This window comes from Uranotaenia lowii, chromosome 2 (genome assembly GCF_029784155.1).
Source record: "Uranotaenia lowii strain MFRU-FL chromosome 2, ASM2978415v1, whole genome shotgun sequence".
In the NCBI taxonomy this organism is placed as follows: domain Eukaryota; kingdom Metazoa; phylum Arthropoda; class Insecta; order Diptera; family Culicidae; genus Uranotaenia; species Uranotaenia lowii.
In genome coordinates, this window is record NC_073692.1 from 137,523,852 (window position 1) to 137,548,733 (window position 24,882).

The 24,882-nt window shown below is 34.2% G+C and overlaps 1 protein-coding gene and 1 non-coding gene across 5 annotated transcripts in view; one reads left to right on the forward strand and one right to left on the reverse strand.

Annotated features, from left to right (window-relative positions):
- The window catches only part of LOC129744747 (uncharacterized), a 163,648-nt gene that overhangs the window by 16,815 nt on the left and 121,951 nt on the right, over window positions 1–24,882 (reverse strand). For 3 of the 4 annotated variants that reach the window (XM_055737439.1, XM_055737440.1, XM_055737441.1), the window contains 2 exons: window positions 9,999–10,137; window positions 108–1,396 (listed from right to left, as the gene is read on the reverse strand). In XM_055737439.1, coding sequence (XP_055593414.1) covers window positions 108–1,396; window positions 9,999–10,137 — 1,428 coding nt within the window. The remainder of the gene's footprint in view (window positions 1–107; window positions 1,397–9,998; window positions 10,138–24,882) is intronic. The other variant, XM_055737442.1, reaches the window with a different exon arrangement.
- On the forward strand, window positions 9,762–9,834 carry Trnat-ugu (transfer RNA threonine (anticodon UGU)). Its single transcript has one exon. It is a non-coding gene; the product is annotated as a tRNA-Thr (tRNA).

A 24,882-nucleotide genomic window follows, 5' to 3' on the forward strand; every position in this document is an offset into this window, starting at 1 on the left:
ATCAGTGATGCAGAATGTTTCGGAAGTTAACTGGTAAATACTCTTGAATGCAACTTCATCAATAAAAAAAGCTATTGATCTGCTAAGAATACTTCCGAACTACTCACGTGCACTCGTATCCCGTATCGGTGGATGTACTTCTAGCTGACAGGCTTTGGGGTCTTCGGTCATCGAGTAAATGTCGTAATCTCGGTCGGGCTCCAGATCGGCGTAGAAGTCTAGCAGGTTGTACGGTCTGTCACACAGCAAACAGTTTTCCCGGGACACCAGCGAGTATCGGTAGCTAAAGGTTCGACAACGGAATCGCGATTCTGTGGTACACATTCGTTCGCAATCGATTACCGTGGGCGTATTGAGGGAATATTTCACAACTCCTCGATGCAACCGGAAACCTTCGCTAGTCTTCACCGAGCATTCTTCGTTGCCCGGCCGTCTGCTCCACTGGTGTCCGTAGGGAATTCGGTCAAGTGGCCGATGATCAGGTATAATAAGGGCGTGCGAGTCTTCATAGCTATACTTTGGTCCACCATAGCTCCAGATTGCGTTGTCATCTACATGATGTTCGTTTTTGAGTTCAAAGTAGTTGAATGCAGTTGGACCATCGTACCGTTTGACCTCGTTCCGGAGGCCCCAGTAATCTGAAATGGATTTGTAGGAATCGGTGCCGCTGTTGCCGTAGGAGCCACCATAGGTGCCCCAGTTTTTATGAGCGTCCTGTCCTATGAGGTATGGAATGAAGCTGTTGGGTTTTTCGTTATGTGAGGGATATTGCGGTTGTGCTGGAGGCTGTGGAGGAGGATCGCGGTCTTCGTATGGATGACGTGGTCGATGGATCATGGGACGATCCTCATGGTAGGTGAATGGAGGAGGGCGGTAGTAATCGTGACGTTCGTACGTACCGCTTACGTATGGACCAGTGTGCGCCGGTTTGTAAGTATCTTGATCGACTGATCCATAACGGTCGATTTCGCTGCCGTAGAAAGGTTTGTAGGATATAGATGGCCTGAAGTTGTCGCTTGGAGGTGGGAAATAGTTTGAACCATACCGTTCGAACTCTGGACGGCCGTACATCGGAGGTCGATACTTGTCGACAGCTGTTATCGGTTTGTAACTGTCTTCACCAAACGGAGGTCGACCCATTGGATAGGCATGAGGTCGATAGGTTGTGGGTCGAATGTAGTCCAAATTTGGACGATATGGTTTCATTCCACAGTCCTTACACCCATAGTTGGGTCGACAAGATGGGGAAGCACTTCGATCCCGTTCAAAGTAATCGTAATCGGGATCACGTATTAGATTGGCATCTCGTTGGTGAGGGCTTGAGTATAGGTCTATTTGTGTTAGCGGTTGGTCAATCAGCTCACAATCGCCTTGGCCTCTGCCGGTGGGGTCCAATCTGTAAAAAAAAAAATTATGTATTGGGAGAGTTTGTTTTTGAATATAATTTTAGTATGGAAGAACTTGTTATTATTAGGGAGTTTATTTCCTTTGGAATAGGGAAAAATAAGGACTATCATAATTAATTCGAAATAATAGTTTGGTGGTAAAATACGAGACGGTACAGAACACTTCGTTAAGCTTTCTGTTTATAGATACAGTTGCATCAACCACTACACATTAGTAGGCCAAGCGGTAACTTGCAGTGCGAACGAACAAAAAGATGGTATGTGATCGCTCAGATGAGCTCCGGACAACGCAGAAACGGATCTATCAATGTGTAGCCTTCTCAGTTTGTTATCATCACGTCCGTTACAACCGAGGTTTGGTTGCGAAACGTTACGGTCGATAGTCTGATAGTGGACTACCACCTGTGTTTGATTTTTTATAGCCATAGTTTAAAGAGACTTGTTATTTAAACGTTTATTATACTGTGTTTAATTTATGGTAGTTACTTAATATTTCGTTACTTTATGTTCGTTCGCTCTGGAAGTTCCCGCTTGTGTAGCGAACCACGCTTGGCCAACTAATGTGTAGTAGTAGATGCAACTCTACCTATATCGCCCATTTTCACCATCTTTCATTTCTTCTAACTTTTTATTCGTCTACAAAAAAATTTCATAATTTTAAAATGTTCTTACTAAAAAAAGGACGAAGATAAATCTCTTCAAAAAATATGGTTTAATTTCCATCATTATAAACAGTAACAAAAATAGAAAAGAAAAATATCGACCAAAATGATCAATCCCGATACTCAAATATTTCCCGCAGCTTTCATAACCACACCACATTGAACTCAATTAAATTTCCAATAAGTTGTAGGCGACTTTCAATCGTGAATTACAACGAATCCAACACCTTCAGCGTACCAGAGAGAGCAACGAAAAATTTTATAATCCGAGTTTTTGGAAATGAGGACTCCTTTCGAAGGAAAAGAGGTAAATAATAAATTATTAGACACCATTCATCCACATATCGCTAAACTTCCGCGAAATACGACTGAAGTTTTGATTTACTGTCAAAATTTCAATTGCATGAAAGGTCCCGGCAAAATTAAACAAATTCAAAATAATTTACTTGGTTCGTCTTCCACAGTAGTTTTGGCAACTGAAACAAACTGGGACGAATGCGTTAAAAGTGAAGAGATCTTTGGAAGTATGTTTAGTGTTTTTAGGAACGACAGGAACCTTCAAGAGTCTGAGAAGAAAGCAGGCGGTGGAAAACAATACTTTGCATTACATATTTGGCGAAATTGTCAAGTTAGGCCTAAACAAGGTTAATCACGTAAAAAATGAAGAAAATTGTTATTTAGATTTTCTTTTGAAGAATATTCCTGAAGGTTTCTGTGTGACAGAATTATTGCAGTGAGTAAATTGGCAACAATTTTTTAAAGATAAAGGAAATGTCTAATCATCGGTTAGTGCCTTTTATCATATTCTGAACCAAATCATTTCAGAAGACATTCCATTATGTAAAGAAAACACGACGCCATAGAAATACTAAACATCCAATTTGGTTAAATAAATATATAAAAAACCTCAAATATCGCAAACAGAAAGCACATAAAACGCACAGAAAGTACAAAAGCAGTGAGAACCGAATATTCGTTTCGGGGAAATTTGACTTGTAATTTGTTGTTATTTTCGTAACCGCAAATGTTGATTGATTTTTATGATATTGAATTCATTGTGTAGGTAATTTATTCTAGTTTCTAAATATTTAAAAATAAAGTGAGTTTGTTCTACCAGGTGGTCTTTAGATGGTTAAGAATGAAAACAGTCCCAAAAACATTTTTTTAAAAATTGCTTATAATTACTGACAACTTTGCAGTGTTTGAGTGCTTCTTTAATTTCTGGAATTGTCAAGAATACATTTATCCGAGGATGTATAAATATGTGGCGGTTCAATGAACATTTTGACCGCTATTCCGGATTTTCCGGTAAAAAAAAATCTAACTCAAAACAAAGACATCCAATTTTGTATTTGCTTAGATGTATCTCATTTCTCAACAAACCGATTTTCTAAACTCAAATTTTAATTTTTTCTCGTTAACTTGATTATTATTTTCATAGAACATACCTGGTCTCTAAAAAATCTCAGTTCCTCAGTATATTCGAATGATTATTAAGATGCTTCAAATCTGCGCTTCGGGTCATATTGACGCGAATGGCATTGGAGGGTTAATAACGATTGTCGAACATGTTGGTGATAACTTAGGAGAAATCTGCAATATTTTTGCAAATTTTTTCCAAGAATTCTATACCACTTATTCGGAAGAAAATCGCGAGCGTGATTATTTTGCATTTGATCCAGAATATCCTAGTAACATTGGAGTCAATTACCTTCATGAACAGGATATCTTTAAGGGGTTGAAAAATATTTAGACCCCTCAAAGGGATCTGAGCCAGATGGAATTCCTCCAGTATTTATGAAGAACCTTGCCAATGAAATTACATACCCTTTGTTTCAGCTATTTTATGTGTCACTAGAAACAGGAATTTTTCCCAAAGTATAGAAAAGCTCATTACTGGTTCCTATTTTTAAATCAGGGCGGAAAGCTCATGTAGATAATTATCGTGGAATTGCTATTATCTCTTGCATTCCCGAGCTTTTTTAAGGCAACTGTGAATGAAAAGTTTTTTTCTATAAATAAAAAATCGAATAACAGCCAAACAGCATGGACTTTTCAAAGGTCGATCAACTTCAACAAATTTACTTGAATTCGTAAATTATTATATAAATGCAATGGATAATGGGAATCACGTTGAGGCATTGTATACAGACTTTAGCAAAGAATTTGATCGTATAGATATAGCGATGCCACTTTATAAGTTGCAAAAAATTGGAGTTGATTCAGGACTTCTGAAATGGCTTGTATCATATTTATCAAACAGACAAAAAATCATAAACTTTAATGGAAAGGAGGCAAATCTCATTCAAGTCACTTCAGGTGTCCCACAAGGCTAACATTTAGGACAACTTCTTTTTATCTTATACGTAAACGAAATTAAAGCTATGATCATTTAGTATCCGGACACTTTATTTCGGTGATAGCGATGGGGAATATCTTTATATACGACAATTTTCGTAACAATATGGAAGGTTTGACGACTTATTTGGTCGTCTTTTGCGACTTGAGTGCAGGGCTCTCATTTTCCGTCAGTTGAATAAAAATAAGATTTTTTTTGGGATTTTGAACCAATTGGTTTATTCATCCCCAAAAATAATAAAATTAAGATTATTTCAAAGAAATGCGTTTTTGCTGTCAAATTCAAGTTTATATCGTACAAATTTATTATTTGCCTGATTGCTGATTTTTTTCAACGTTCATGAAGTTATTGTTAGTACCTGGACTTGATCCCCTGACCATACGATCTGCAGCTCATGATGGTTCCTCGACGCTATCTGGAATATATAAATTCCAGGGGATTTGCTTCAAAGGCATTAAACCAAAAGCAAATCGTATATTTCTATTACTAAGATCTTTTAAATCGTAGAACACGTCATCGATGATCTAAAAATAGATCAACATTTTGAAGCCTCCTTAAATACGATTCTAACCATCGATGTCTTATTATCATAAACGATTTTATTGAACTTATTTGTATTCTTTTACGATTGCCAGCAAATACGTTTTACGAATATCAGACATGCGAATTAATTTGCATAGGTATACGATTGCATGCACATTGTTACGAATCAATGCAGTTATATACGATTTTATAGCATTTATTATCCAGTGGCAAGCAAAGAGGCGAGCTTACTTTCTTTCTGCTAAGATCTAACACCTGGTTGCTATCGTATTTTATGTTAAAAAAAATCTTAATTTCGAATTATTTACGTGCAAATATACGTGCAAATATACCTGTAAACATATCGTATATAATGCAGCAAAACCAGTATATACGTATATTTATTTATTTCACCAAACATCGTAGGCTACATATATATACTTAAAACTAGAAGTACAATCTTAATATTACTTTAAATACTACAATATTAGGTTCTTAAGTGCCTGTCGCCGTAAAATGCACTTTTTAGCTGCTGTTTAGACATAGTAAAATCTATGTTCTGGTAGTTTTTATTATAATTCTGCATAAGACAATTGATTGGACTATTTTTACCATAATCAGTTCGAGCAGAGGTTAAAATAAACAGATTTCTGGTTCTCAACTGGCGACTCGGACAATAAAAGTTTAACTTATTTAGTAGATAAGTAGATTGAACACGCTGATTAATTATGTCGTTTACAAAGGAGATTGCAGCAAATTCTCTTCTAACACTTAATGGTTCAATATTTATTAGTAAACAGCGTGATTCGTAGCTTGGTAATTGGCTCTGAGACCATCCTAGATTTCGTAAAGCAAATAGAACAAATTGTTTCTGAATGGATTCTAAACGGTTTTTATTAGAAATTTGAAAGGGGGACCACACAACGCTGCAGTATTCAAGTATGGATCGGACATAAGCTGTGTACAATGTTTTTAATGTATATGGGTCTTGAAAATTATAACTAAAACGTTTTATAAAGCCAAGCATACTATTTGATTTTTGAATTACTGAGTTATAGTGATCTAAAAAAGTAAGTTTTGAGTCCAATATAATACCTAGATCTCTTATCTTATTGATTCTCTCCACAGGCTCATTTCCTAATGTGACAATTTCATATGACGGATATATTTTCCTTGTAAATACAATATGTGAACATTTTTTCACGTTTAGTTCAAGAAGACTTTTACTGCACCATTTGTAAAAAATATTTATTTCATTTTGAAACACCCTGAAATCTTCTTCGTTGTTGACTATCATATAAAGCTTCATATCGTCTGCGTATATAAGCACGTTTAGCTGGTTCAGTAAATAAGTAATGTCATTGACGTATAAGATAAATAATAAGGGACCGAGATGGGAGCCTTGAGGCACACCAGATGTAACGGAGATGCTTTTCGAAAGTGAACCATTGAATCTAACAATTTGTGTACGGTTTGTCAAATACGACTCAATCCATTTCAGCAGTTGTGTACTGAATCCGTTTTTATGTAGTTTAAGAATTAACAAAGGGATGTCGATTCTATCAAAAGCTTTACTGAAGTCCGTGTATAGAGCCTAAACGGAATTTCCTTGATCCATAGAGTGGATATTATAAGAAACGAATTCAAGTAAATTAGTCGCTGTAGATCGTCCTTTAACAAATCCATGTTGCTTTTCAGTTATGAGTGTTTTTATTTGATTATATATTTTTTGATTCACTATTGCTTCAAAAAGTTTCGGTATGCACGTTAAGATTGCTATACCCCGGTAATTCTTAATGTCAGACTTTTTCCCCGACTTGAAAATAGGTACAAGAAAAGATTCCTTCCATACTTGAGGAAAAACACCGGATTTCAACGATGAGTTGAACATTATAATTAGCACACATTTTCTTGATTAATGTATTGTCGTAATAAAATCATACAATGTATTCAAATACGATAAAGAATATGCATGGGCCACACATTGTAGGTGCAGATATACGACAATGAGATTAAATAACATTCTATACGATATAATCTGTAAAATAAAATTCGACTACTGGATGTCTGGGGTATATCGGTCGTTTCACAGATTTTTTGCGAATTGTCTTACACAAAGGTCGAGTTCATATGCACATGAATACTCTTTTCTTGTCGTAATAAAATCATGCAATGCATTTAAATACGATAAAGAGTATGCATGGGCCGCACATTGTAGGTGCAGATATACGAAAATGAGTTTAAATAACATTCTATACGATATAATCTGTAAAATAAAATACGACTTCTGGTTATCTGGGAACCACTCAAAGATGCTCACAAAAACCAAACCAAGCATTGGAGTGGGACCCTTGATCTCAAATATGGGTAAAAACACTATGGTTATTGAGAATAATTGAAAATAGACCCCTTAACTATGCAGTAAATCCGTGTCCGGCAGGCAAAAAGTATTGGCTGACTAGAAGACACCAATTAAATAACCAATAGTGAACAGTTTCATAGATCACAATCTGTGCAACCGGTTTTAACGCAATGTGGTAGATGTGTTCTGATGGACAAAGAAATTTATTTTAAAACCGGATTTAAGAGGTCAAATTCTTCGAGATGCCTTCTCATGAAAAGGTTCGAACCAGGTTCCAATTGCTTTTTCTAGGTGAATTTCTGTGAAATATCATGATTTTGCAATATTTTTACATTAAATATCATATTAACACCTTTATTTCCTCCATAGAAAGATTTTCGATCAAATCAATAGTTTTAAAAATACACCCCCCCAAATCCCTTTCCCCCGTTCCTACGACCATGCTTGTAATCTATATATATATATAAAAATGAATTTCTGTCTGTCTGTCTGTTCCCTATAGACTCAAAAACTACTGAACCGATTTTTACGCGGCGATTAGCTAATTCAACAATGAACCGATTTACGTGAAACTTGGCAGGTGGGGGTTTTGGAGGCCGGGGAAGGTTCCTATAATGGTTTGGGACCCCTCCCCCTAAAAGGAGGGGGGGAGGGGCCTCCCAAACAAAAGACAATTTTTTGCATAAATCGAGGACCAATCAAGCAAATGGTATCAAACTTGGCATGGGGTGGTATTTGGGAACAGGGAATATTTCAAACAATATTATGTACCCCTCCCTCCTCTCAGTGGGGTGATAGGAAGGGGAGAGGGGGACTACCTTACAATTTTTCACATAACTTAAAAACTAATCAAGCAAATGGAACCAAATTTAGCATGGGCGGATATTTGGAAACGTGACATGTTCTAATGATTGTTTGAGACCCCTGCCTTCTTCCAGTGGGTAGGAGGGAAGTTGGGTACGAGAAATACTTCTATGAATATTTGGTATCAATTACACCTTCAAAGAGGTGGATGAAAAGGGGAAGACCCCTCCCCCTTACAATTATCAGTATAACTGGAGAGTTGATCGAGCAAATTGAACCATATCTACCATATCATGTGAGGGAATTTAGATACGAGAGATAACCCACCTTTTTTCAGCGGGAAACAACGGGAAAGAGGGGCTTCCATACAATTTTTTGCATAACTCAAGAATTAATCGAGCAAATGAAACCATATTTGGCATCAAAAAGTATTTGAGTACCCTTTCTTGCAGTAGGATGATAGAATTGGGAATATAGGATATAGTTGGGAATATAGGAACCTACAGACAGATTAAAATTATCAGATCTTTAACACAAATTTATAGAGTAAGATTCAGAATATTTGTTTAAGTTATCTTTGTGTTGCAATTCGAAAATCCAGCTGCAGCTCTCATTTTGTAGTGGTTGCTTATGAAATATGTTATAATTTGTTTTTTAATAATGCCAACAAAACAATAAATTTGAATAATTTTTGAAAATATCATTTGATCATGAAAGGTGTAGCAAAGCACACCGGGTCAGCTAGTAATATATATATATTGTTATTTCAAGTCAAGTTGAAGGATCAATTATATAGGTATTAAAATAAATATTTCTGATGGTCTCAACCTTACGTGTTCCTTAAAGCTTGACTGCTTTCGAATTATGTAAGTAAATACACTTCAAAATAATGATTTTTTCATGATAGATGACTTTTTACGGGCACCTTCTCCTTATCGTTTTAATTTCCTTAATGAAGGTATTGAAAATGACGAAATAGGAACTACTAGAAAGCAGAGTTTCCAGCTTTGCAATAGTTGAAGTCTATCGAATTGGTCTCCAGCATCAGGAAGCAGTGAACGCACGCTAACCACAAGTAGGATATCCCCCATGTCGTTTCTTTGTATCCGCTTTATCCGTAATGTTCCGCAAGAAAAATATAAATATGATTGGTCACTATGGCCTGAATATTTTTCACAACGATTGATCTTCGTGAAGCGTTTTCATATCTGTGAAAAGAATATGATGTTGAAAACAGCTTTTTCTCCAGAGGAAACATGAGTCAATTAGAAAAACATTATACGCAAGCAAATCGATCACGGATTGAAATAGCTATTTAGTTTATGAATGCCTCTGCCCTATCTTCTTGATGTTTTGTGTGGAATTAGCTGAATTGTGTTTCGAGGCACCTCTACAGGTGTCGTGACATCAAGCAACATCTTCGAGAAATTTTATTGCATAGCGAAGCATAGCTAAAGCGTGGACAGCAAACGGGAAGAAGGTTTATGCAAATGAATTCAAAGCTAAAGTTTTCTATTCCTCGATCTATTCCTGGTGGGAAATTAAGAATCTAGAGTAGGTAGTTTATTTTTTTTTTTAGTATTTTTTGATCAAAATTTGCCAAATAAATTGAGCAGGAGAAAGAATTTCTTCGCTATACTAAGCGTGCCTCTTTAGCTCAGAAGGCAGAGCGCTGGTCTTGTAAACCAGCGGTCGTGAGTTCGATTCTCACAGGAGGCAGTGTTATATTTTTTAGCTTGGGATTTTTATACTAAAAAAAACATGAAAAAACATTTTAAGTATGGATATACATATGTACAATGTTTGAAGCAAGTATATAACTTATTTGTAGCATTTTCTTAAGGTTGATATATAGGTAGTTCAATTTCACATAATTAACTCACCGATAGTTAAAACCTTCGCAGGGGAACCTTCGTTCATCGGCACATTCGCGTTGGCAATCTTCTTGCCGTTCACAGACCAACGTTCTTTTAACCCACTGCGGAGCAACACGTTTTCCGGCCAAAACTCGACGATAGCAAGCTGAAATTGAAAGAGAGGAAAAATGTCGTTTAACTTTCACACAATTTTATAGTTTTCTAGTCGACTGTTATTCAATTGCAGCTATTCTAACTTCAGATTCATGGGTCCACAAAAGTGATTGGGTTACACGAACTCCAACGAACGTCAGCAAATTTCACGGCCAAGATCATGGAACTTGCTACCGGTGCAAGCGGCATTTTTGCTGGTTGTTATTTTCTGATAAAATCCACCTCAAACCCATAACGCCCATTGTTTTGGTGCCGCTAGGTTGAAGCTCATAATGCTGAAAATGCTCACTTAACATCATTTTAATCGCCGATGGATTACCCTAAACTGATTATCACTTCCTAACCACCTACTGTGCGCATTCCATTGGATCAAGAGCATGATCTCATCAGGTATACTAATTTTTCCCCCCGTGTTGTTGCTACTGCACTGTTGTCGTTGATCTTATGAATAAAATTTTCATGAATTATGAGGACAGGGAAGCGCACCCGACGTTGCTCATAGACGAATCCAGAGACAATGTCAGTATTAGGACTTTGATTCATTACCCGTTTCAAGCCGAAACATTCAAGTTCAAACAATTTAGAAGAGACGATGGCGGTTTCGGGTGAATGCCTTTGACTTTTGGACGCAGTTTATTGTTTTTTTCTGGTAAAGTGGTGTGAATCAGGAAGATGTTGACTATGAAATTTTTCGGTGTTACAGGAAGATGGGTGCATTCTTCCCAACGAAATTGATGCGTTAGGGTAGGAAAATTTTTGGATGTTCGAAATTACGTTCCTAAACTTACAGTTTTGAGGCTAACAATTTTTTATTTTGTGTAGGTATCGATGTCTATATGTCTATGTTTTGTCTATAAGCTCGATACCTACTAATCTATTCTTAGATTAGATTAGATTAGTAGGTATCGAGCTTATAGACAAAACATAGAAATAGTCTGAATCAACTAGTGTCAATAATTATGACGAGCGTTCATGCTAATAACTTAAACAGTACGAAATCTTTTAAGGAAGTGATTTTTGAATTCTTTAAACGAGTTTAAATGACCCTTAATGTCTCTAGAACTGCGCTCAGAAACAAATCTACAGTATAATCAATAAAAATTTTCTTCTTCCTCGAAATTCACCTATCTTATCCACAATGAGCATTTAAACGGAATTTCCTGAGCAAAATTGCTTCGGAATTTTCGGTCTCTATTATTCACGTTAACCTAAGACTTCATCATTAGCTTTTGCGTCACACAGAACATACTGCCAGAATCTCAAATGATGGATACATTAGTTAGCTCCAGGGCAGACCGTCTTGCTATTTTTTATGACCTACCATCACCAGATAGCGGATTCGGTTCATGATCAAGAGTTGAACAGGCTGAGGTAAAATAGCGTAGCCAAATGCATTAGCTATTTTTAGGTTTGAATAGCAGATGTAAGACAGTTCTTTTCTATTTTGAGACTCAAATCTGAAGAACAACAATAGAATAATAGGTTCTAGATGGTGATGAATGGACGAAACATTTTTTTGCAACAGAACACTTTCTCAATAACTAAACTTTGTTCTAAGATTAGATTAGACAATGGTTGAGTAGGCAGAAATTTAAGCACTGCTGTTCTTCGATAATTTGATTGTATATTTCACTGTCAAGATCAGTGTTCAAGACTAATGGTAGATGGTTTCAGGCGTATAGTAATTGTGATGTTCGAATAAGTAACAAAAATGTTTTGCTTACACAAATGTGTTTATTCATCAAATGATATATGAATGTAGTTTGAATTTTAGTAATTAAAAATCAAATCAATTTTTTAACTGTAGGATTTTTGATAATTATTTTCTTGACAAATATGGTAGTTGTTCAACCAAAATCTATCTCTTGCATTGAATAATGAAAGACTACCGTATCGTTCATACTGAAAATTGTACATCGTTATTAGTTATTACCATGTTTGTGGTAGTCAAACTAATACATAATTCATAAACAAACGCGCCAGGAAGCTATTATCATCAAGCGTTACGGCCACAGTTACAAAACCTCATCATTCCATCGAACTACAGGGCAACATATTCAAACTAATTTTTAGTGCGAAGTGGTACACTGGAATTCGATACCTTTAATATTAAAACTACCGATTCAGGAAGCAATTTTTAAGAAGGGCTGCCTACATTTTTGGAACCGAAATTAATTTAATTTGTATTCAGAAAATTTTGTTTAATTTGATAGTTAACTTCACTGAAGATTTCAAAGTCTATACTTACTGCATAAATGTGAGAAGCATCAAACTGATAAGGTCGCAGCAAGCTTAGCATTGATAGATTGCACTATGGCAATAGTATAAAAAAAATTTCCCCAAAGCAGCGATCGTTAGTTTGTTTTACCTTTGTTTCCAATTTTGAATCTTTATGGATTTTTTTATCACTATCATAAACAATATTATACATTTCACAAAAGATTAATTTCAAGACGGAATTGCAGATGGATATTAGAAAAATGCAAGGAACGAACTCACCAATTTATAAGCAGCCAAATCCGCATCGGCTGGCAAACATTCTCATTAGTTATTCTTCGCACTATTTTAATAAGATTAAATGGAAATATGATAGATTTTTTTTACTAAGCAACCTGTGTTCTTCTTCCAATGAATGTTATAAGCACTAACGTTTGTTTTAAGCCTTCAATTGCCCCATTAATCGCACTTTAACATTTCGTTCAAGAACCCGGTGTTCAAATTTATGAATGATTCTTTAAAAGCAACACTTTTATCATAACATTCCTTCCTCACATTCTACTTTTAAAGATATGATATCACTAACTTATCAACATCAATTTATTGGATTTTTATAATAATAAAAATCTGGAAATTTCTTTGATTTTTTGGAAAATATTTGCAACCCGAAAAAAAACGCGTGCTGTCGGTTCAGCACACGCCTACTCGATCTGGTATATTACATGTTCTCAATAGTTCTCATTATAAATGGAAAATTTCATTTTGATTGGACCACTCTAAGGCGACCCTCAATCGCCTTGAAGTAGCAAGTTTTTGAAAATAGGTAAATTCATTATAAAATTATAATTAATTCTGGCAACTGTAAAAATTTAAAAACAATCAGTGAAGAACAACTTTTTAGAAAACAACAAGTAGTATTGGACTAAGCGGAAAAAGTTATAGACCTTTTTGTTTTTATTTTTGCATACCTTTTCAATGGGAAATGGAAAATCAAAAACTAAACAATAGATACTGTAAGTTTTTTTCTCAGTTTCAATAATAATTTTTTAAACTCTTTTTTTAACTGAACTTAAAATATTGAAAATGAAACATTCAGAAATATTTTAAATCTTTCAAAGAATATTAAAGTGAGATAATTAAAGTAAGAATCCTGACTTGGCTTTTGAAAATGGAGAAGTGAAGTAGGCTGTGACCGAACAGAATGAAGAGTTTTTTTCTCGCGTGTGTCAAAATCGTTGTCCTGAAAAAAGTTTTCTTTTCGAAATCGCACATTATTTTTTATCGCTACAAGATATAGAAATATGATATTAATCAGTTAAAAGTGATTAGCTGTGATCTGAAAAATTGATGGGTTTGGATGGGGCAGGGAGCCTTCCGGACGACTCCAAGTAAATTTTTCGATAAAGCTGAGGTCGAGCCAGGAAGGCTTTTTTTTCGCGGTTGCGTTTTTCGTCGTGTTTCATCGAAATTCATTTGACCAAGTTTTGATAAGTTTATCAGTGCAGTGAATTTGTTTATCTCAATCGAGTTATGATTGGACTGTTTATGCAATATCAATATTCTTTGACGGTTCACGGCTATGACGGTCAAAATCGGATTCCCACTTGCATTTGTGTAGATCTGAGAAGAAAAACCACGTGCCCCAAATGTGAAAAATAAAGAAATGTCAGTTGATTTGAATCCACGGATCCAGCTATATTTTTTTCTGTGATAGTGATGAAAAAGGAAAACTTTCAATAATTTTTCGAATGTTCCCTGATTCGGGTTTTGTGACAAGAAGAAACATGTTGACTCAACATTGTTGAGGTTGAGACAAAATTACAAATTCCAGCGCCAGGGAGGAGGGGTTTCTTTTTTGGTGGCCTGCTTAGGTTTTTTCATTATAAAAGCAAAGCACAGAAATCAGAAGTTGGAAAATCAACGTGGAATATTATCTGGGTTTCAAAGAAAGTGTTTTCGGTTTATATGATAGTAAAATAATATGATTTCCAAAATGTGATGTGATTTTTCTTAATATTTGACATGTGCGATCACCGGATAATAGAAAATTATTTGAAAAATCGTGGCTTATGTAGTTTTCCAAATCAGTGAAAATGTTTGCTGTTGACTTGTTTAGTGAGATCCAACCTTAATACGATTTTAATCTTCTGCATTGTATGATTTTTATATATTTTTTGTACATGAAGCGTTTGGTAGAATTGGTGAGCTCGTTCTATGCCTACTGTATGTACAAGAAGATTGCATTCTAATGTGTAAATTACTTTTATTTATAAGGCATGCGGTGTAAATTTTCAGGATTTATTTTCTATTTTTTGTGCATATTTCATGCAGAATAAATGTGAGGGGGGGAAAACTTTTTTGAATAAAAAAACCTTTCAGGCTCTAAACAGACCTCGAAAGGTTCATGGTCTACTGATATTTTCCGTTTCTCTTTTCTATTTTAAAGAGCGAGTAAAGGCGCTTTATCCTTGGTCGATGACCAGAAATGATTGTACACTGAAATCCTAAACTGTTTAACAATGAAAATAAAAGTTTAAACTTAGGAATCCTTTTATTTATAACATTAAATTCTTCAAAATCCTCTTAATCTGAGGTTTAGGATTTCTGTGTAAAAATTGAATCATTTCCAGCCCATCTAGAATGGGTTACTTCATCAAGGAGCATTTTTCTTAGCATGCTTCCAACGATATTGCCCATTTGAAACGTATGGTACTAGTGGTCCACGTTTCTTCTGTTCCTGTGTTCCAGATGTCTCTGCGTTCTCTGCTCCATGGTAGGCCCAACCACTTTGTGTTTTTGATAATTTTAATGTTTTTATGTTAAAATAATCAAAGACATGAACAAATACAAGAAGAATAATAAGACACTTATATTATTCTTTGGGACTCAGGCATAAGTTCTGGCTATGGAAGTAGTGATTAGTGATTAGTGAAAGCTGAGGTCGAGCCAGGAAGCATCGTAATGGATTTCAAGATTAATGGATAAACATTGGTTTATCTTATACTGTATTATGTATAGCAACTCTCGGATAATTTCACCAAGAATATTCAGCCCCCATAAGATCACGCTAGAAAAACATCCATTTCGCTGAAAGAGACCGTTTAATTAGAACCATGTGAATCTGAAACCTGAAACCAATATTTACAAATCTACTTATATTATTATATTTCGAAAAATCTTTAATTCTATACAGATTTTTTTTTAATCATAGGATATTTGCATTTTTTAACATTATTCACAAAACTAATTGAGAAATGTTACATGCAGATAAATACTTAAATTCATGTTTGTTCGACTCTGAAAGAAACCAATAATTATCTGTATATTTTTTCATAATCTATTTTATCATGTTTCAGATATATTCCTCTTAATAGACAGCATAATGAAATCACATTGATGATTTAAATATTTTTCAAGTCTGATCAGTGGAGAGATAGGCGATTAATAATATTTTTTTTATTAATTTATTAACTAAATCTGATCTTTACGTAGGCGATTAATAATAGAGAAAATAAAACTGAAAAAACAGAACAATAAGACTAACAAGAAGAAGTCATTCAAAAACCCGCTAAAATGAAACAGATTTATGGCTATATCTCCTTCGCTAGCTTGAATTACTATGTAAATGTTAGTAATTTACAACTCAGTTAATATGGGATTTACCTAAACGAACAATTCATTAAAAAACAAACATTGATTTAGGTGTAACTTTGAAGAAAAGTTTAATTTTGGATAAAAAATTCTTCAAAAGTTTGTTGGTTTCGCAAGAGCTCTGAGATGATGGTCTCTATCACGGACATCTCTTTGATAGTTCATGTCAGAGCACACCTTGGAAGACATTCTTGTGACGGTTGTTTATAACCAGAGAAAAAGTGTATTAAGATGGATATGCAGACCAAGAAGGAAGCCCCGGGTCCCTCTGCCAAAAGGGATAATCCAACCACCACCTCCACCACAACCGAGAAGAAGGAAGCGCCGGGTCAGGAAACAATGGTTCGAAAATTCGAACCAAAACCGACAGCTTTGAAGACGGTGGTCGCCCGCAAGCTGGTCGAGGTCACCTTGTTCGGACACCAGGACGAAGCAGAACGTTGCGATAATGGTTCAGCAGTTTTCACTGCTGCCATTAAATCAAACAAAGAGATTTATCTTGAATTGGCTAAGCAATTGTTACTAAAACGAAATCACCAGGTTACGACAATCAGCAACTTCAGAAAAACAGCAGATAATCAAATATATTTATTGTAGTTATTAAACAGAAAAAGAAAAATTATATTCAAGTTTTTCGTTTAAATATAAGGTTGATTGATGTCGTGAGCATAGAGAGATAAAATTACTAGCAGATAACAATAACAAAATAAGAGTTTTCTAAAAAATATATTTTTATGATTTTCAAACATTTTTCAAGTTGTAAGAAATGACACAAGTATAATAGAAAATTACCGTTCCAAGAAGAACTTTCAGTTTGAAAATTCAAATATCTAAGCTTATTATAGTTTTGGTGATAAACAAAAATATAATCATGTCTTAAAAGACAACAGTCGTTTTCAGAACTTTACAACTCAGACTTTCCTACTGTAGAATATCGGTTAATGGTAATTCTTGAGCTATTTGTTAAGCATGATATTTCCGGTTTTTCCTTTTCAAAGCTAAAAATTTGATAACGACTTCATTCCATGTCATCCTTTTCTCTATTTTTCCTCGCTATCTATTGAGTATTAGGTCGTGGCCGGCGCCGTTATTGATGTTCAAAGAGAGAGCATCACATGAAGAAAAACCAACTAAAGTGTAAACATACAGGTTTATTATGATCATTGTTGTTGGTAGTTCATTACCCAGACAACCATTTGGTGGGTATTTCGAATTTGCAACGCAAATATACATGCAAATATACGTGTAAACATATCGTATATAATGTAGCAAAACCAGTATATACGTATAATTTTGGAGGCCATATAGGTACATTAGCAAACATATTCTTGATTTGGATTGTATTAAATTACGATTTGCACGACTTGTCATGCGCATCATTTACGACTGCCTGATTCTTTTTGAAATATACTATGACAATTTACATCATCATATAGAATATTGAGGTTGTAATATACGACATTTTTCGTAACAATATGGAAAGTTTGACGACTTATTTGGTCGTCTTTTGCGACTTGAGTGCAGGGCTCTCATTTTCCGTCAGTTGAATAAAACTAAGATTATTATTTTTTTTCATACTTTAAACTAATTGGTTTATTCATCCATAAAAATAATAAAAATAAGATTATTTCAAAGAAATGCGTTTTTGCTGTCAAATTCCAGGTTATATCGTACAAATTTATTATTTTCCTGATTGCTTATTTTTTTCAACGTTTATGAAGTTATTGTTAGTACCTGGACTTGAACCCCTGACCATACGATCTGCAGCTCATGATGGTTCCTCGACGCTATCTGGAATATATAAATTCAAAGGGATTTGCTTCAAAGGCATTAAACCAAAAGCAAATCGTATATTTCTATAACTTAAATCCTTTAAATCGTAGAACACGTCATCGATGATCTAAAAATAGACCAACATTTTGAAGCCTCCTTTAATACGATTCCAATCATCGATGTCCCATTATCATAAACGATTTTATTGAACTTTTTTGTATTCTTTTACGATTACCAGGAAATACGTTTAACGAAAATCAGACATGCGAAATGATTTGCAAAGGTATACGATTGCATGCACATTATTACGAATCAATGCAGTTATATACGTTTTTATTTCGAATTATTTTATGCATAGCACGACAAAATCTCTCAGTCACGGCTGATCACCGTATATCTGTCGATACACGGATTTTTTGCGAATTGTCATACACAAAGGTCGAGTTCATATGTACATAAATACGAGTCTCTCTTCTTGTCGTAATAAAATCATGCAATGCATCTAAATACGATAAAGAATATGCATGGACCGCACATTGTAGGTGCAGATATACGAAAATGAGTATAAATAACATTCTATACGATGTATTCTGTAAAAGAAAATACGACTTCTGGTTGTCTGGGTAGGTTGTAAGATGGGTAAAATTGATTGATGAAGAGAATATTGATGGATTTGTAGAAACCTTTCGTATGGAACGGAAAAACCCTGTTAACTATTGATTCGGTCTTTTTTGTAGGTCAAAAGGTTGACAATATATTTGTTCTGTGAACCTCGCTTTTATTTTTTTATATTCAAGTGCTTTTTTAATGTTTTGGAGAAACTTAGCGATACGAAGGAGTTTTTTCAAGCAATTAGTTTTGTCGATCAACGCTTGCTCAAAATTGCTATGATTTGGCAATTTGGACAAAAAGCGCTAATGTTGATAGTATTTTACACTTATAAATTTCCCCCACCCTTTACAAGAAATCCCAAAATCCATTTTGAACTAAGAAAAATTCAATGAACAGTTGAGAATTGAATTTTATTTGATAATAAGAAGAAAATATTTTATTACATTTCAAGGGAGCCAGTGATCAAAGTCACAAGTAAAACCCTTTTCTATATTGAAATTCTTCCAGTTATTAAAATAAAAGGCTAAAGAAGTTCGAAAATTCATAATAATAACTTTATATATAAATAATACAACATGTTCAATTACACTGGCAAATTACAGATTGAGAAGTGATCAATAAGAAATCTATAAAATAAAAAAAAATTATAATAAAAAAAATCCAAGCTTTGTTGTAAAAATTTAAAGCACATAGATAATACAAGTTAAGCAAACATTGCGCATTAAAGTTTAACTTTTAAATTGCTACTTCGAATTATTTTTGAACCTTTCTCATGATTTATTAAAAAACATGGTCGATTAAAATAAATGATTTTATACTATGAAAATTAATTAAACTTTAAAAAAATTCCAAACGAAGATTTAAAAGATTATAATTTTGAGCTCTGAATATTTGTCGCTTCAGGACAGAAGGTGGAAACTATGTTTTTCTTTTTAAAATTTTTGTTTCAAAGGCTTCCTAGAGAATTATGTTTTCAGAACATAAATAATGAGAATAAAAAAAAACTTATAAATTTTTTTTATAAAATTGAAAAAAAAACTTGATTTAAAAATTCGATTTTTTTATTTGAAAATAAATACATAAGATAAAGATAGAAAGATAAGTTTTTAAATAATCTTGTCTTACCATTTAAAAAAAAATATTCATAGAATTTGATTGTTAACTCAAATGAACTTCATTTTGGTGCCTAAGATTTAATGATTAATTTGGTAGATTTAAATTTTGTCTATCATCTTGCGTTTGGAGTTCATAAGTTTTAAAATGTATCAATTTTAAGTATTGAATAGATTTAAAACCTTTATTTTAAAATGTTTTGTTTTTGTTTTTAAGCTTAAATGAGTTTAAAACATTTTCAAAAGTTATTTTAAAAACAAAAGCTGATAGGAAAATTTTATACTTAGATCCAGTACACCCATATAAGCCGGAATGAGCTCTAAGTTCATTGCATAAATTTTGTGGCCTTGTGTAATTCATCAAAAAATTTTGAATGTGATGTTGAGCATTTAGGAGAACAAGACACACAAAATAAAACTGAGGCTGAAATTTATTTCTTGAAGAATATTTCATTTCAGCACGATTTTTTTGTAAACTGAAGTTTATATCATTAAAGTAAAGGATACTAGGTTTGTGATTTTGTACATGGCTTCCAACCGTTAGATGTAAAAAATCAGTTTTAAATGAATTAATTTTGAAGTTAATATGTTTGGTTTCAAATTCTAAATCTCTTTGGGGACACTTCTAAATAAATACTCATTCTAAATACGGGGTAGAGTTTTTGTGTGTCATGATTTGAGTTTCAAAACAATAGGTTGATTGAAAACGAAAACAAGCTCATATTGGATCTCAATGAAACTTGATGTTTCCTCGGAAAGAGTCCATTAACTTATCACTATGTTGAACATCTTGATACATATTTTCATTGCAAACGGTTGTTATGGACCGAGTGAGTTTTAGGAATTATGTTCGCCAAGTTATGTCGTGAGACGGAATACTATGAAAATAAATAAATAATGCTGTTTTCACAGATTTTTGAAAATTTATAGTTTTTGATATTCTTGTGATGTCATAATGCATAAAGCATTAATTGCATTAAACTTAACATTTTTTCTGTCAAAAATGTGTAAAAAAAAGCTTAAGGGTGCTGCATACATTTAGGGGTAAAAACAGTACACACACTAAATTTTATCATAGCTGAAATCAAAAAAATTATGTTTGGATGCATGAAATTTTAAATTAAAAGGTGAATCTTTGATTTGCACTTTGATGAATTTGAGCTTTGACTGGTAACAGAATTTAAAAAAAAAATCATTGAGCGAATCCGTCATACGGAGGAAAGTTTTTTACGGCATCGAAAAATGTAAAAATTTGTACATCTATTACCCGATTTTTTAATTTTCTATGAGAATCCCGAAACTTAAAAAACTATCTAACAATGTGAGAAACTATGTCGTCGTCATTTTGTTATCATTAAATAATAACTTTATTACGTTATTTTGAAATAAAAATTTAATAAGTATTGTGGTATACAAGTGTTGCTTCTAACCCTGCTGTTTCAATGAGCATATCAGTGAATATGTGAAGCAAAAATTGTTGCATTTCAATCATGAACTATCTTTAGACAAACCACATTTAATGGCGGGGTAGTGTATTTTGTCTTGCCATCCTTTATTTCATTTTAGTATGTATTTCAGTCTATTTAATTAAGTATTTTCATAAAATTATGAAATTTGTTTTAACAGAAATAGGTATTAAATTTATACTGAAGTGAGGAATAGATCTTTAAAAAAGTTGGGTATTCATTAAGGGTTGAAGGTTCGTTAAATTTAACTATTTTTTTTGTTTTTATTATAGTCGTTTTACCATCTTTATGGCAATCACGACTTTATATATGTATATGTTATTGTAAAACTTATCCGGTTCAACTGTGTTCGATATTTACTCTTGGGTTCGAACTCGCAGATATAGGCTCTGGATGCAACTGACTTGCCAACTGAGCTATATTACAAGCCCAGAAGTTAGTTTAATGAAAAAAGGAACAAGCTCACAAATTTAATGCTTAAAGCATTTTCTTGAATTCAAGTGATTTTCAACCTTGGGGTTATAAACTTGAACTTGAGTTAAAATCCATATTTAAAAATAATCATCCAGATTCCAAAAAATTTCAAACCATTCTGAACATAGAATCACTATTGTGGAAATTTATTTTTTTCTTGAATGTATTCCAAAAATGGTTTAAACCGCTAGCAAACAGGAACTAACTAATTTTTACTTCAAAAACTTTTTCCAAAAATTTCATAAAATAACTCTGACCTAACACAGAACTTTAATTTGGCTTTACCTTACCTCATAAAAATAAAGGATAAATAATAAGCATTTGCTCAAAATATTTACCTTTTGCATCCTCAACTATAATTATTGTGGAATTAACTGAAACTGCAAAAATCGACAACACGATGATCTTCCACATTTTACTCGAACAGTTGTCAACGACAAACTCTCGTTATCTTCCGATGATGAATATCCAAAACACCTCTATCGCGGTCGTTCAATTTCGCATCACTGTCATATTTTTAACTATGTTTTGCCAACAATGTAATCATTCACGTTTCAATTCTCAATAAAAACCCCAATCACTCCAGAACTAAAGACACGAATGCCACAAAGATGGTAAAGTGTCATTAATAAAACCTTAAAAAAAACTCCAGAACTAGGCCACTTTATACAGTGTTGTCGTAGTAAAAAGCTCACATCTCAATTACAAACCGGCATTCATCTGCCATAATCAAACAAAATCACAATCAGTGGCGTAGCATAGCGTAGCGTCATAATGGATTATCATCGCAGCACCACCCACGCACAGTTGCCGTCGTGATACAGTTGTTTATCTTGTTGCAAAAAGTGATCACATAATTTCCTTTCGATTGTATGGGCTTTTTGTTAAAAGTTTACACGCCCATCAGTTAAGGGACACAACAGATTTATTCTGTGTATTTTTTATGCGTTTACGATGATTTGCTCCAATTTAGCACTCCCGATATTCCGATTACGCGGTTGCCCGATGTGTTGATAATTGATACTTGTTAGGGCACTTGTTCGCACGTGGTTCGAAACAATGTTCTCCCGGTAGTGTATGATTAGCAAAGAATGAAATCTACACGTGGATCAGGACCGATCATTCGCGCCCAACTGAAGCGGGTTCCAACGTATGTGGAGACTTTTATATGAAGGCTGCAATGATACCTAGTGTCTTGGGCAGCTTAACTCTTGAGTCTTCGGATCAGATTTCGGTTTTGAAGTTTGCAACAAAAAAAAATCGCAATAGCTTAAAACCGTAACGACCGTTAGCCGCTGCTGCTGATCAACTACTGGCGAAAATTGGCGCAGCATGTCCAACCACAAGATACCAACTCTCGGATGATGGAGGCGCATCATGATTTAGTGTGCGCGTTTTTTTTTCTTCACTGTGCCCAAACAACCCCACAGGGAGGGGTAATTTTCCCACCAAGTAAGTGTGGTGGCTCTGGCTTTTCTCCACACTTGCTTCGAAGTACCAACCGTTGTGCGTTTAGAAGCATGTTGAATGGATTTCGTTTTTGTGGCGATCCGATTTTTCGGTTGGCGTTGTTCCGTTTGATGCCGCTGTCTGCCTGCTGCCGTTCGGTTGATGAGCTTTTCCGTTTTAAGTGCGACACTAACCATATTCAATTTGTGTTTTTATTTCGATGCTTGATGGGTGCAAGGTTATGTTTTGCATGTTAGTGCGAAATTAACAAATTAAAAGCTAGCTGGACTGGAATTTTAGTAGAAATTGTTTGGGGGTCGCTTATTGTTTTAGGTTGTTTGGTAGGTTTTGTCGAACGGATAGGTGACAATTCCGATGTATGGTTTTGCGGTGCGTATTATAAATTTGACATTGGACGAAATGATTTTCCTAGTCAGCGTGTCTTTCAACCATTGCTTTAGTTTGGTGTTGAGGAAAATAAAGAATTGTGAATCGCTGCTGACGGAATGTCATCCACGCTTTTTGGCCTGGCAACTGAATCTTAAACTTGGAACAACATTGCCGGACGAAAATATATGCTTCTTGAATATTAGATCGTTCCAGAAGACTAATTACACTAGTTTACAGCATTTTTGAACTCAGTAAACTGAAGGTCATTTCTAATGTGAAATCGGGCGCTGAATCTGAAAATGATATTCAAAAAAATCTCAGTAGAACCGTTTTTGAGTTATGCTCCAAATATGAAATTTCGGAAAAATTAAAAAAGTTCTTGTACTTAGATTAAAATATCTCGGACGGCATAACAGTAATTTGAAATCCCTCTTTTGCATATTGAAGGTGAATAAATTTTCTATCGATCATCTGAACACTGTTTTTGAGTTTGACCAACAGTATTGTTGATATTAGTGACTTTATGAGAGAAAAAATTATGAAAAACGCATTTTTTAAGAGAAAATTTTGTTTCAACGAAAGTTTTAGACTCAATGGTAGCATTTAAAAAATCTGATTTTCTTTTGCGCTTGAAAATTTATTCAAAACAAAGATTTCAAGTGGTTATAAATCGAAATCGGTTGAAAATTGAAGAAGTTATGGCTACTTTACCATAATAGTATTTTTTGTAGTTTTTCATAATTTAACGAACCGCAGTACACTCTTCATAGTATAGGAAGAATGAAACATGATAAATCTCACTCGCTCCAAGTCAAAATTATTTATAAGCTTACCAGAAGGTCACATGCCAAGTTTCAGGAAGATCTGACCATAGGGAGGGGTTGCTTGAGAATCAAACGTGAATGAAATTTTGAGGTATTTTGCCCGGAAGGAACGAAAAATACTGGTTTTTCATCAATAACTTCTCTCATCACTAGCAGATTGTTTTTTATGATTGATTTTATTAAAGCCTAAGTTGAGACAAATATTTCACCCGAAGACTGTAACTCGATTGGATTTGAAACAGAAAAGTTATTGCGGTTCAAAGATTGTATTTTGGTCGAAAATTCTCGTATAAAACGCAATGAGTAAAAAGTACTCATTGCGTGTTGGACAAAATTTACGGCCTTTGAACTGCAATAACTTTTTTAGTTCAAGTCCAATCGTGTTGCAGTCTTCGGGTGAAATATTTGTCTTAACTTAGGCTTTAAGAAAATCAACCATAAAAAACAATCGGCTAGTGATGAAAAAAAGTTATTGATGAAAAACCAGTACTTTTTGTTCCTCCCGGGCAGAAAACATTAAAAATTTATTCACGTCTGAGACTCAAGCAACCCCTCCCTATGGTCAGATCTTCCTGAAACTTGGCATGTGACCTTCTGGTAAGCTTATAAATAATTTTGACTTGGAGCGAGTGAGATTTACCATGTGTTATTCTTCCTATACTATAATAAGTGTACTGTGGTTCGTTAAATTATTAAAAACTGCAAAAATTACAGTTATAGTAAAGTAGCCATAACTTCTTCAATTTTTAACCGATTTCGATAAATAACA